Below are 14,636 nucleotides of genomic sequence, written 5' to 3'. Positions count from 1 at the left end.
CCGACACGTCTCGGTAGGGAAGGGAGTAAAAGGCTCTGTGTGTGCGTGTGACTGGCAAGTCTACTAGCACGATTCACCGCCCAGCTTTTGCCGCTGTGGCTCTCAACCCTTGCGGTGATGTCATTTTAGCAGCAAGCTCATTCCCAACAACATTCGCTCAAAGGCATAACGGAAACCGTGCAAACGGCATGTGAGACAACTCCAGGTCAACGAGACGGTCCGGAGTTCCAGAACACACTGCACATGGAAGGCAGAGCCAGAGCACTAGTCTGACAACACAGCTGGCATTTGTTCACTTTTAACAAGCTAGCCAGCAACGCCGGTCAATTAAAAATCATTATCTACTATTTGGGAAGAGGCAAGCTATGTCCAGACCAGGTGCTCAAGACTGATCCTTCAGAATGACTAAATGATCAGGCTCTGAAATTTACTTCATGGAATTCTCAGTCATCCAGGTGAGTGGCAGGATGGCTCCGTGATTACAGGCACTCCCTCTGTCAATACTCCACTGTCACACCCTTGGCAATGAACAATGCGCCCTATGTGTTTTCAGTTTTTCTGTCAGTCTTCGGTTCGCATGTTCTCAGCATGTACACAATGTGTTAGCATGAGCTAACCACCACGCAATGACAGCCGTCCGTGGCATTTTGCTTTTACACTCTTACACTTATTGAATTATTTTTACATTTGCGAATGTACAGCTTGTATAGCCGACCCTTTATTGAACACAAGGAAATGAAAGAGCAGTTGAAAGAAGCACACTGTGGACATGGTTCTGGTTTTCCTTTTCTCTGTGGTCCTCCAACTTCCCATCGGTCTCTGCTTCCTGGGTCCCTGTTCCCTGCAGAGGGCGGGGCTTAAGTGCAGCCATTCCTCCTCTCAGAGTACTCACCAGCAGCTGAGTGGTAGATGAGAGGGAGTGCTAGACCTCGTTCATGGCACTCGGCCTAGCGATGTAAAATGTCTCCGTTTCAGTTGTTAAAACAACCTGAATAGTTTAAAGTTTTTTCTCCCCCCCCCCTTTTCTCTTTTGCCACAGTAAAAGCACTCAGTATTTTTTAACATTGACGAAGACTTTGATTGCGCCTGTGAAATCAGCAGAAAGGAGAACTTCAGTGTGATCTGTTTTTAAAGCTCCTGAGAGAGAGAGAGAGAGAGAGAGAGAGAGAGAGAGAGAGAGAGAGAGAGAGCTCATTATTATAATCATCACTTTTTACAAACAATGGCAAAAACGGAGTTCCCATGGCAAAAGGTGCTACCTGATGGGATGGTTTCAGAACCCTCTGTGTCGTCACTCTTACATTCGTTGTCGGTTTTCTCTGGCCCCGCCTCCTGAGGCACGATCAGTCCAGGATGTGGTGCGAAGATGGCCGACGTCACCACTGCGTTATGCGCTAGGGAACAAGATGATGCATAAATCAAAATAAGTAGCGGAGAAAGGCTACATTCACATTAAATTCACACCGTGCAATTCCAGATAGTCGGATCACACTTGCCCATGTTGATAGTTCACGTTCATAACTGCTAAGTGGCCTGTATCTGTCTAATGTAAACACATCTGTCCAAAACATCACATGTGCACTCTGATGTTTTTGCACAAGTCACTTGCTTCACCAACAACAAAAGTCACATTTGTGAGATGACTCATTAAAACCACAAAATGTACATGTCACTTTTGCTCATCAACGGTAGACAGTTGTACACGATGAGGTTGAGGGCGGAAAGATCAGACGGCTACTTTTTGCTGTTTTCGTACCTACTGTTATTACTGAAATGACAATGACAGCACTAAGCACAAGTGTACAGGCAAAATGCCACATGAATGCACATTAAAGTCACATGGCCATGAATCAGATACAAATCTGAAGCAAGACCACATACGAAAGGGACACCTCCGATTGGAAAAGATCAGATGTGTGTGTCCACACAGCTGTGACAAAATCAGATTTATTTCACATTAAGGAAAAACACTGGATTTAATCACTTCATGTTGGTAATCTGAATGCGGCTTAAGAGTGCTGATCCAGGAACAACCTGAAACTCTTACGAGCTCTGTAAATTACAACTGCTTGTAGGTTTTTAAACTGTTCTGCTTGTGTACCTTCAACAAGCAGCTTCACCAAACATGCTAAATCAGCCAACACTGAGTCAAAGTGAGAAGCCACCAGTCAGCATCAAGTCATTTGCATAATGCTAATTGGTGGTTATTAATTTTCATTGGAATTTCTGACTGAACTCCCACCCACTCCCCAAAAAATCTTTATCCAAAAATGCAAATAAAAAGTATGAAAGGAATGAAACCTAGACTGGGACAAGAATGAAATCCTTGCTTGTCTACAAAGCCAAAAATGGACCAGCCCCTCCATACATGATGACAATGGTCAAAGGCCGATCTGTACTTCGAGTACTTCGCACCTCAACTACGGCTCTGCTTGAAATACCATGCTTCAAGTCTCATGGAAGACAAGCATCGAGACTATTCGAACATCCACTGGCTGTCAGGACAGCAAAGTCCCTTACAGTCTTCAAATGCAGACTTAAGACCCATCTGTTTGTGAAATATTTAAATGACCAGACCCTGCTCCTATATTGACTAACTAAAATTAGTACTTATTGTAGGGTATTGTTTATTAACTAAAACTCTAGTACTTATTGTTTATTGCACTTAGACAATGATAAGATAGAGCTTATGTACTTCTAGGCTTCAGCACTGATCCCTGTATTTCTACAGTATTCTAGATCACTGGTATACTGCACTCAAACCTACTGTACTGGCTAGGATGTATTCTATGAGTAAATGACAAAGCACTTGTGTAAGTCGCTCTGGATAAGAGACTGGGTTTGCAGGATTCACTCTGCATTATATTAGTATATTCATATGCCTCAAAGATTATTCTCAGTTTTCTTGTGAACAAGAGCGCACCGATTGTACCTTTAATTCCTTCCCAGAAGTCATTGCGGTCCCGCCGCACTGAGCTGAACTTGCTGAGGTCGTGGTATGTGCTCCAGATGTACACGTACTTGTCCTCCGAACCGCTCACAATGAACGAGTAGTCATGACTAGAGGGGAAAACAAAGCCTGTCTCTCATTCGTCTGTCATTCAGTCCCTCATTCATCATCGCTAATGATGCACTTCAGACTCCATAACATAACTAGCAACTCAACTGAGTAACCATTCAGAATAAAACCATTAAGGAGCAGGTGGCAGTTGCTTATTCGCAGCATTAGACGCCATTACCTTTTATTCACTCTTCAAATCATTCTTGTGTACGGTTTCTTTAATACCCTTTCGTTCATGGGAGTGTGTGCACATTTTCGTGTAATTGCTCTTGTCGAGATGGCGCTTGTGGGCTGCTTCTGCTCACCTGAAGCTAGCTTTGATCTGGCTACTGCTGTTCACATAGCCTTTGTACTTCATAGACAGAGATAGGTCCCGCAGGTCGTACAGACGGATCCGCGAGTCATTTGACGTCACCAGGATCTGCCGGAGAGCGCCGTGTTGTTTTCAGCGTTCAGCAGTTCAAAGAACAGCATGAAGCAAAGGCGACACATCAAAGCACGACCAATACAAACGACTGTGTCTACCAGCCCAGGTCTGCTTCTTTGCTAAACTAGTGTTTTTAGCAGAAATGGGATTTAATGGGATAAAGATCTCATGCACATTAAGCATAAGTGGGACTTCCTGTGGTGGGCACCTTGTTCTCTCCGGGCAGGGGCTCGATGCCGGTAATCTTGCGGCCCACGCGGTTCCTCCCCCTAGTGGAGCGGACGTGGATCTGCGTGTGATACTTTAAGCGCTGCCAGGTAAACGGAACAGAGGACGGAGTTAAAAAACAGATATAGGAAAAAGAGAAAGTAGTATACAAATGCAGTTAAGAGCATTTTCCTCTGTCACTCAGGTACAAACGCCGGCTGTTTCATCTTAAACAGTTGTTGCTGTGAGAATCTAACTAGAAATGTTTCAGAAACTTAGAATTTCAGAAAAATGACAAAAAAATGTACCACTTCCCCAATGGTCTGGTTTAATTCATTACAAAGCCTTTAGTTTTGGCCATTATGTGATGTATCTGTTTAGTTCTGAGGGCTATATAAACCCAAAAAGGCACAGAGACAGCGAGAGGAGAGAACCGGGAAGGCAGGACAGGCTAAGTGGTTTTCTTAGAACAGAGTTTAGCAGAGTTGTCTGTATGAATCTGTATGAATCCCTGTGAACAATGAATTTAGTGAGTAATTCCCAACATGACATCAGTTAAAGCTGCACTACTTAAATTTGGGAATTAGTGACCCCTCTGGTGGAAATATGCAATTGCATGAAACGCGTGGAAGAAAATTTGTAAAGTGGCTTGTGCTCCATCTTGGCTTGTATCTGATGACTGCGAGTGTGTACACACTGAAGGAGTATTCAAAGACACAGACACACACACACCTCTGTGTCATAGAAGATGCAGCGACCATCGTAGGTGCCAATGACGGCATATTTGCCGTTCTGGCAGAAGTTGGCAGCAGTGATAAGGCGTGTTTGGCCATCTACCTCATTCCACAGTGCTACCTTCTTATCTGGAATATTCCACAGACGCAGCTTACCATCTAGAGAGCCGCTCAGAAAATACCGGTCGTCCTATAAAGAGAGAGGGACGATGACACACAGATTATTGCTGCTACACATGCACCCACACAGGCTATTTATTTATTTATTCGCAGGTGCTGAAACGACACGCGCCCACACACCCACACCGACACGCACACCCCCCTGCAAATGCTCACCCTGGGATGAAAGGCGATTGCTGTAACAAAGTCTATATGCTGGAAACAACAAAGGCACTCTCTCCTGGATATGTGCCACAGCCGTACCGTCTTATCCATGGACGAAGACAACAAGAAGTAATTCTGGAAAGACATCACAAGACTTTGGTGAATACTATACAGTTTATTGCCTTGTTCATTTATTATTGTTTAAAATGCTCCATTATTATATAAAATTTGACTTCTTTCTCTCCTGTTTCTTTAATCTTGTGAAATGTGTGCCCAGGCAATATTACAAATACTATCTTGTCTGTTTATCTCAATTTTGTTGCAGTTTTGCAGCAAGGTGTGGGGCAGCTGTCGACCTCTCACCTTTGACCAAGAGAGGTCCAGAAGGTCAGCAGTGTGACCTTTGTATTTACAGAAGGGAACCTGTCGGAAGGGGACATTTCGGTCCTCCAGATCAGCATCATCTAGCACTGCTCCCAGCTGACAGGGACAGGGACAGGAGAGAGAGAGATGAATGAACAGAAAACTCATCTGAAGCAATGGCCACTGTAACTAGAGGCAGACTAAAGTTTCATCTTGAGCCACTAGAGGGCACAACAACTGACCTGCCTATGAATGACACTCTACTCTTACACTACCCATGCCTTATGCCCATCTTTTAAAAAAGAAAAAGAAAAAAAAACAAAAAAAAAACAACATTTTTTAAAAATAGTGTATTCAGGTTATCAGGATGTTGCATTTATTATGACAGCGTTTCCCTATTCAGCTCTTGGAGGTCCCCCCTGTCCCAGATCCCAGTATACCTTCACCAGCTATCAGAAACCCTGCAAGTGCTGAGAATAAACAAGGGGCGTCCAGGGGGCCCCAGGGAACTGGGCTGGGAAACACTGAATCAGGAAAGCCTGCGTGACACCACGTTTCTTGGATACACTGGAATCGCTGACTGCCTGAGGGAGAGCGAAGGAAGTGTGTCTTACCCCTGCTTCAGTGTCCGACTTAGAGGAACACACACTCTCCTGGGAGGGGGAGGGGGAGACACGACCTAAAGAAAAGAATGCAACAGTTAGATACAGTCTGACTGTCACACACAACTTTATGTACAAGGTGGACATAAAGAAGGAAAACAGAACACCATCACACGCTTCCCACAGGACTGATGAGTAATTCCTTGTGCTCATGGTTTTTCTGTGCAAGGCTACTGGGTCTGGGGGCAAGGCGTGGGCAACTCTAACGGGTGCCTTTAATTACTGTGGGAACACTTCCTACTATTGTAAACACTGTTCCACCTACAGCACTTCACACAGAATGTGTGGAATCTGGACAACCAACAAACAACTCCCTTTGACATACCCACCCACACACACAGACACACAGGACACCCAGCCATAGCTCCTCTTCCCAGCCAAGCACCGTGCAGCGCTGTGCCCTGTGCATTTCTCCATTAAAACTCCTTCTAACTCTGACTCATGCAAGAGCTTCAGTCAGGCAGCACTCCTTCGCTCCAGACGGCCGAGAAGGACGACAGAGTGGAGAGCAGCCGGGCCGGATTAGAGAGCGGGGGCCGGACCCTCCGGGCCGCAGAGCACATGGCTAAAACTGGACTAAAGGATGGGGTGCATGGGGCATAGAATTAAGGGGGGGATGGGCCTGGATGTGACTTGACGTGACAAGCTCTCTACACGGCAACATACTTTATCAGAGAGTCTATTCATCCTGAATACACTTGTGTACATTCATGAGTGCAGCGCGTATATGTGGTACTAGGGGTCGTGCGTGTCTGGGCATCTTTACTGCATGAGCCTCTGGACTCGGTGTGCGTTCACTTGCCCTCTGTGTTGTATTTGATCCTCATGTTGTTGAAGTAGTCGTAGGCATTTTTGAGGACCCAGATGCGGACCATGTTATCCTGGCCTGCTGTCGCCAGCAATCTCCCGCAGTGAGAGAACTTCATTGTCCATACGGCTCCCTGGACACAAGGGAGTCATTAACACAGCGCTAACACACACACACACACACACACACACACACACACACACACACACACACACACACACACACACACACACACACACACACACACACACACACACACACACACACACACACGCCTTCTGAAACATACTGAGCACTCCTGACTCAGTAGTACGAGGAACTAATCTACAAGCTAATAAATCACATCCCTGCTTCTTTCGCACAGCCCATGTTTGTGAAGAACAAGGAAAACTCAGCAAAGTGTAATTTGAATGTAAATTGAATTTCAGGGTCCATGTATACAGGACAAAAACTTTAGTTACTGTAGTCACTCTCTCACAGCACTGCACACAAAGCCCACATATCCCCACCAAACAACCTCCCTCTCGCACGCACCCCCCCCCCCCCCCCCCCAGCAGTTCCCTGGCCTACCATGTGCTCCCCGCTGAGGTCCTGTACCACGCGGATCTGGTCAAAGTCGAAGGGCCCCTTGAAGCTGTGGGCTGCTTTGAACTTGACGGGCCGCGTATAGGGCATACCCTCGTCATCGCTTGACGACGGGTCGTCCTGGTCCGTGTGGAAAACCTCATCGCGCACACTCTTCACCTTGTTCACCGCCCGCTCGCCGTATTCCTCCGCCAGGTGCTTCGCCCGCTTCACAGACTTGCCCAGGAACTTCTTCAGCTGGGTGCTGGTGAAGGGAGTGAGCGAACATGGTGGGCAGAGAAAGCAGGAAAGAGAGAGAAAGAGAGGAGGAAGAGGAAATGATGCGAGGAGAGAAGGAGATGAGGACAAGAACAGAAAGAGGAGAGGAAGAAGAGAAAGGACACGTTAGGCTCTGGACAACGCCACTTCTGGCCTCTGCTCCCAGCGGCCCCACATATCCGGTGTGATCCTGAAGTGTGGCGCATGCATTCCTTACGTCCTCTGCTTCAGCTTCCCGCCGTCCGTGTCGCTCAGCGCGGGCTGGCTCTTGTCGTCGTCGTCTGACTGGGCGGCGTCATTCCTGCGGACGGACGACAGGTGACGTGAGCGAGCCGCGCCCGCCGCCCGGGGCTGAGACTCGGCTCTCAAGAAATTCTGGGTGTTTCACATGCATGTCTGCAAACGCTTTGGGCCTTTGATGATGAACAAGCTTGTTGTGACTGTTTTCCGAGTGACAACAAACAAAACAAACAAACAGGTCTGTTTGGCTGGTTGCTATTGTAGCCACAGAATGGTTAATCACGAATGAAGCTAGAGATGCTGCTGTAACACGAACAGGGGAAGGGAGGGGCGAGAGGGGTTGGAGCACACAGGAAGGGACGCACTTTCCACCAACCTGAAGAGGCAAACCCTACCTCGTATTCACAACACCCTCCCCAAATAACCCCAACAGAAGCCCATCTCACTTGGAACGTAAACCTATCAGGCCAGACACTGATAGGTTTATGTTAAGTGTGGGCGGGGTTAGGTAACTGGGGGAGGTGGCTCAGGTAGCCAGAAGCCCTTGCTCACTGTTGGACACGTGCGGGAGGATTTCTTCCAGTCGCGGCAGTCTGAAAGTAAAAACTCACGTCCAAACACAGGACTGTCTGAGAGCGGGAGGATTAGTGTCGTTGCAGCCTGCCAGAGGGGAACAGCTACACGCCGGAGTCTTGCGCGGCAGGAAAATGAGGACAGAGCTGGGGCGCGGGTGGGAAATGGGATTACTGGCACGCTTCTCTGTGGGGGGGGTGGGGGGGGGGTGGGGGGGTTCTCATGCCACACACTTTCCTCACAGAGGACACATCCTCTCATCGCGCTTCGCCTCAGACAGTGACATGCTACCATGGGGGGGGGGGGGGGGGGGGGGGGTTGTTGACGTGTCCACGTTATCAACTATCGCAGATGAAAACGGGGTTGTTGTCTCCTCCCCGGTGCAAGCCCACCTCTCTCTGGAGTGCAGAGAAGCACCAGCTCCCATTCTGATCCTCGGGGGAATCCCTGTCAGCCTTGTTCTCCCTCAGCTCCCAGCGTCCCCGCGCCAGGCGGGCGGGCTGCCGGCTGCCGATTCCCTGCTTCTGGCCTGTTAGGAACTGGAGCTGGATGATACAGGACCACGGCCCTGGGGGCAGCTGTCTCTTTCAAGTCTTGCACAGAGGAGACTATACGTGATGGGGCAGTAATGGTGGGGGGGTATATCTCCTTATTTATGTGCTCTGAACGCAGACAAACCGGCTCTGGGTCAGTGGTACCCACTGCAGCATTCTTGTGCACAAACAGCAAGGCCAAACCAGCCACTGACTCAGTTTTTCCCCGATGTCCAGTCAAGGGCTGCAGCACAGGTAATGAGGTATATTCTACTCTCTGGCTCTGCTCATACAGTGCAGGGTTAGCAGTACAATATGGGGAAGAAGTGGGGTTTTAATGTGATGTTCAGTAATGTAATGTCCTTCTCTTACGTAATGTACTCCTTGGTCCGTCTCATGATGTGCAGTGTTAGTGGGTTGATTCCAGTTGGGAGTTTCTCCTCTGCCTGGATTAGTGGGATCTCCTCACCAGTGTCCAGGTTCTTAATCATCACACTCGCCAATATCTCCTAGAGTACCAAGATTTTACCCACACACCCAACAATGAACCAAGAAACATATGGGCAGGATCTTGGATACTGTTTTTCTCTCAAGAAAACACACACACACACACACACACACACACACACACACACACACACACACACACACACACACACACACACACACACACACACACACACACACACACAGTACCTCATCTGTGAGCTCTCTGCCTGAGTTAGAGCGTGGTCTCTGGGGTCCAGCAGTTTCAATACCAGGACTGGATGCTTGTGCATCATTTTCCTGTTCACAAACATGCGCGCACACTTTTCATTTACAATTATACTTGCCACTTTCCCAAGACCTTTAGATTTTTTCCTCTACAAAATCCAATTCCGTATTCTTTTACTGCAAATCTGAATTGGACAATAATTCCAACCATAACCTTGGAATCTGGAGAAAGTAACAAAAATTCCCCTTATGGATATTATAAATGTACAAGAGCGTTTAACCTGTGCAGTTACTACTTTATCACCACTGGTGGCACTCGCGAGGTCCAAAGAGTGTTGTAGCTCTTTAGTGAGGCATCTCACAGTGGAATTCGGACTGACCAATCCGCATGGGTCTTCTATTGCCTCTGCAGAGACTGACCAATCAGGAGACATATTATGTTACCAGCCATTAGAGAAACCAGAAAAAAACAAAAAAACAAAAAAACAGCCATATAAAATAAATCTTACCCTCTAGCCCTGTTGGCCGCATCACGTCCTGAGACTTGCTGGGTGGGACGTTGGGACGAACCGGGGGTGGCGGCCTGCGGGGAGGACCCCCGCTAGGAGGGGGCGGTCTCGAAGGAGGAATCTTCTTTGTGCTGGCTACAATATCTGGCTCCACTGTGAACTGCCTGGGGGGTTTAGAGGGGCCGGACATGTCCAGCTCGGTCAGTTTATCTGCGAGGGGCACTTGCTCCAAGATGTCTGCCGTTTTGGGCATTTCCACGCTCTCTGCAGTGCAGGCTGCAAGCCTTTCGGGGAGCTGGGCAGTAGGTGGACCCAGGGCGCTTGTGATGTCCGGAGGAGGAGGAGCAGGCTGGCATTGCTCCTGAACTGCTTGTGCTTCGCCCGCGACATCGGGAGCCGCTTCCTGGATATCCTGCGACCTCACTTCCTGTGGCCTGATGTCCGGCGGCTGGAGCAGCTCTTGGGCGGAGTCCTCAGGTGGAGCCTCGGGGAGGTCATGTGCTGCTGAAAGTTCTGGAACCTGGGCTCCTTCTAGAACACCAGGACCTTCTGTCTCGCAAGTCTCGTCCTCTCCGGAAGACAAGGGGCATCTGTCCTCTCGTCTCAACAACTCCTCATCCACCACACTGCCTTTCTGACTCTCCTCAATAATACTGTCAATGATCTAAAGACAAAGATTAACTTGTGAATCTTAACATGAGACTGTCTAAATTCAATCAGTAATAATACAACAATCTGTCCTGTGACGCAACATGAGTAAAGAAGTGTTTAGTTTAGACTACAACATTGGTTAGCTTTGCTATAGCAACAACTGGGTTGTCAGCCCTGCCTGCAGAGATGTTGGTACACACTTATTGATGACATGGGTTTGGGAGTCAGCCAACACATGCACATACAACAGCACGTGAGCGCACACACACACACACACACACACAGGAATAAGAGATCTCGGAGTACTTCAAATGTAGATTTCTCTTTCACACACACACCCACACCCAAAAGTACACCCACACCCAGGAAGAACCGCAGTGGCTTGGACCAGGTATCACTGTAATACACTCCTGGCAGGCTGGGTTCCAGCTGCACTGGCATTAGATTCCACGGGACTTTGTCACCGAGGCCAATGCGGCAGAGAAATGAGCGATAAAGAGACGGAAGCGGGGATAGTGTGTGCACACGCCAACCTGGAGAGAGTCGTCATGGCGAGGCTCGGATGGCGCCAAGCCAGCAGCTACTTCCTGTGCCAGGCTCTCATCTAGGCCCTGCAGCCAATCAGAAGGCTAAGATGAATCATACACTGTCACAAAACACACCACGTCATGCTAAAATAACATCTCATGTTTATACAGGGAGCAATTATACTGCAACTAAAATATTAAGCAGTATTTTAAATAATTATAGGAGCATTTCCAAACACTTGTGGTTTATATTAGCCATATCCATTACAGCACTGGACCAAGTCAAGACTAGCTAACAAATTAACAGCCCTAATACATGTTAACTCCAGCTAAATATTCACCAACACATACCAGTATTCTTCATAAATAGCCTCAAAACTAGCTTTCAGAATGTGTTTAAGAAGTAATCCCAAGGGGAAGATGTTCTACCTTCATGCTACATATCTACATTGCAACACCCAAACTCCAGCAAGCCTGAACAATCTCTATCACAGGTTAGATTTCTAGCTGGGTGGCCTGGTCAGTGCCAGAAGCTGGTGTGATGATTAAACTAAAACTAAACACTGCTCTCTGCTGACTCTGCCCTTGTGCAACAAGAGTTTATGAACAATGTCTTAAAAGGACTACAGTGCTCTGCACTTTAAATGTATCGCGTGCTTTTGATGACGTCCTAAACAGGACCTGAAAACAAACACGGTTTTAAAGCCAAACTTCCTCTTCAGATAAATTCAGGTTAATCTGTTCTCACCTTAGGTTGCGGAAGGATGAATTTTGCAGGTGACCTGGAGAGAGAATATAAAGAGGAGAGGGACAGAACCAATTAGATCCAAATTGATTTCAAGTGTAAATTCTAGCAACATGCATTATTCATTGCACATCTCAAAAACCCTGTCAGAAATGTGAAGTGCTGTTCTGAATTATCTACACAGCTCTTCTAAGCTTTTTTTCCCCCTGCAACACAAGAGGCTTAATGCCTCTAAAAGAATCTTGCCCTCTAACCAACTCTCGGAAACTTGTTAAAGATGATTATGCAAGATAACTACTGGAAGCCAGTGAGGTTTTGGGATCCATGCCCAGAGAGCAGAGCCAAAAGCTGCTCCTCTTCAGTAACTTTACACACGACGAGGCAGCGTGAAGAAAAGCAGCCAGGAGGACAGATGAACTGCGGCTCTGGAGGAGGACGAGACGGTCGTGCCCCCTGCTCCCTTTTAAAACCACACCCCTGAGGGAGGGTGGCATCAATACCTCCACAGCTGACATTATGATAACAGAAGTATTTATTGAACACAAAAAAGGGAAATTCAGATCGACATCTCAGGCTTTCAGATTGTCATCTCACTCACTCATTCAGTGTGACATCTTACTCAAGGAAAAAACAAAAAACAGAAATATCAGACACTGAACTATTACATTACAATTAATAATACTGAAAAATATCTAACTTACAATTCCTTTTTTACAGTATTAAACATAAACCTATACCTATATCTAATCCTTTCTTTCTTACCAGGCATTTCACAAAGTGTTATGTAATCATGAATGCACACACCCTTTCAAAATACAAAGATTATTAAAAGTAGGCCTAAATAACAAATAAAATGTTTATTAGTGTCTCCCCAGTCTATGCCCGTGCACACACACAGACACACACTTTGACCCCAATCGTATTGTGAAAAAGGTCTGTTAAAAAAGTGAGCTTTCTATAAGCGATCATTATAGAACTCTGCAGAACAAGATCAAGGGGTCTCGGCCTGTTTAACTTGTAAAAAAAACACTGTCAAATAATGATTTGTGCTGTGGCGGAGGTGGATTTGCCCTGATGCTGAGTGACTAAGCTTTTATTTGTAATCTCATAACAGTTCCCATGCCTCTGACTCAAGCACTGCTTGTCTACCATCAAAATGACACACAACAGCATTGTCGCAGCACGACAAACCGTTTTGTCTCGAAATGGTCAGAATAACAAAACGGGGACATCAAATGTAACCAGTGCTTTAGTATCTGTTTTGATCATTTAGAGACGGAACAGAGCTGTGAGCGCCACACAGCCCGAAGGAGCAGACAACACACAAGGACGGCTTGCCTCGAAAGACAAAAATCAGATTTTGACACGCCATCAACAAACTGGAAGTGGAGGCTTGCCACCTAGATCGAACAGAGAACTGACAAGGACTAGCTAACAAGACTTTAGCCACGAATCTGTGCTACGTGTCACATCTGTCTCTCATCCACCAACCCCACAACTCCAAGGGTTTCACGTTATTCAAGATGACACGCGTGATATGATATGGTTCATCATTCATATCGTTCAGCATTAATAGCTACCAAATATAATACTGATGGGGGAAATAGGGATTGCTAGATATGCTAGCTAGCATTTTTTAGACATGAGGGGCCCATTTTGTCAATCCTAAAAGAGAAACTTTTACAAGGCAATCCTACAGTATCCACAAAACGGGCTTTATAGTTTAATCGTATACTCACACTTTGGGCGAGGGACTGAAGTTGACATCTTCGGCTGCGTCGTAAAACTCCTCTGCATCACTTGTATCCGACGCCATTTAGAGTGTGAGCTGAGCTGAGCTGAGCTAGCTAGCTGCATGCAACGGCTTCAGCTGCGAGAAAGACTAAAGACTAAAACTAAACTAAAACACCTGCCGTGAGGGGAGTTTTAACCAATATGGTCAACAAATGACAAGGGCTGTGTCTTCTTAGGCTGGCTAGCTAGCTAACGCTAGCCCCACTACAGCTCCGCCTCAGAATCACCAGATAAACAGACGGCCTTACTAGCTGGCTAACCGACAAACAACCCAAATTTAGTGAACACCTACTTCGTAAGCTTTATCGGCCCCAAGGACTAACACTGTCAGACTGTATCAGTAACAGCTGTGCGTCTCTCAGGACACCGAATCCGTCCACTCCCCGGATTTACGACCGAAAACACGGAGGGAGAAGAACGTCAAGTGATTTTCTCACGACCACTGATGTCTCGTACTGACGTCTCGCGAGAGTGTATAAGGCGGCGTGAACACATGGCTACTGATATGAAAACAGTTTAGCCTTTTCTTTTTTTTTTTTTTTTATTGTGGACGATAGAAGCGTCTGAGTCGAACAGCTTGGTCCTGCATCAGTAACATGATTGAAATACACTCAATATAGAGATTTAGATTATTTACTTAGGGGTGGACGGACAGACATATACACTTACAGATAGATAGATCATTTTATATTTTGTAGCCTGAAATAAATAACCCAGTCAGGCTACTGCTAAAGCAACATTTTGTACAGCTACAGACTATACTGAGGGGACCATGTCGGCATGCTTTAAATCTTTCAGTAAAACCCGCCAAACAGCACGATTCCCACCGTGCACCAGGAATGTCAAACTCGTCTGTACTGCAGGGCTTTCACGGAACTCATGCCATCCAACCTATACTCTGAGAATATCCGCTGGGAAACT

The 14,636-nt window shown here is 46.8% G+C and overlaps 1 protein-coding gene across 1 annotated transcript; it reads right to left on the bottom strand.

Moving 5' to 3' along the window:
* Positions 1 to 675: 675 nt before the first annotated feature.
* Positions 676 to 14,160, bottom strand: wdr44 (WD repeat domain 44). Its single transcript, XM_027030055.2, has 19 exons — positions 13,661 to 14,160; positions 11,925 to 11,958; positions 11,183 to 11,260; positions 9,999 to 10,662; positions 9,771 to 9,904; positions 9,472 to 9,561; positions 9,148 to 9,284; positions 7,647 to 7,730; positions 7,157 to 7,415; positions 6,581 to 6,719; positions 5,731 to 5,795; positions 5,117 to 5,233; positions 4,766 to 4,888; positions 4,428 to 4,619; positions 3,697 to 3,798; positions 3,367 to 3,482; positions 2,933 to 3,060; positions 1,260 to 1,394; positions 676 to 1,137 (listed from the first exon to the last, which is right to left on the bottom strand). The coding sequence occupies exons 1-19, from the start codon at positions 13,735 to 13,737 to the stop codon at positions 1,049 to 1,051; spliced, it is 2,763 nt and encodes a 920-aa protein (XP_026885856.2). The 5' UTR covers positions 13,738 to 14,160; the 3' UTR covers positions 676 to 1,048.
* Between the last annotated feature and the right edge of the window lie 476 nt (positions 14,161 to 14,636).

This window comes from Electrophorus electricus, chromosome 6, assembly GCF_013358815.1.
Source record: "Electrophorus electricus isolate fEleEle1 chromosome 6, fEleEle1.pri, whole genome shotgun sequence".
NCBI classification, from domain to species: Eukaryota; Metazoa; Chordata; class Actinopteri; order Gymnotiformes; family Gymnotidae; genus Electrophorus; species Electrophorus electricus.
The sequence above is the reverse complement of the archived record's forward strand: the minus strand, read 5'-3'. Positions and strand labels throughout refer to the sequence as shown.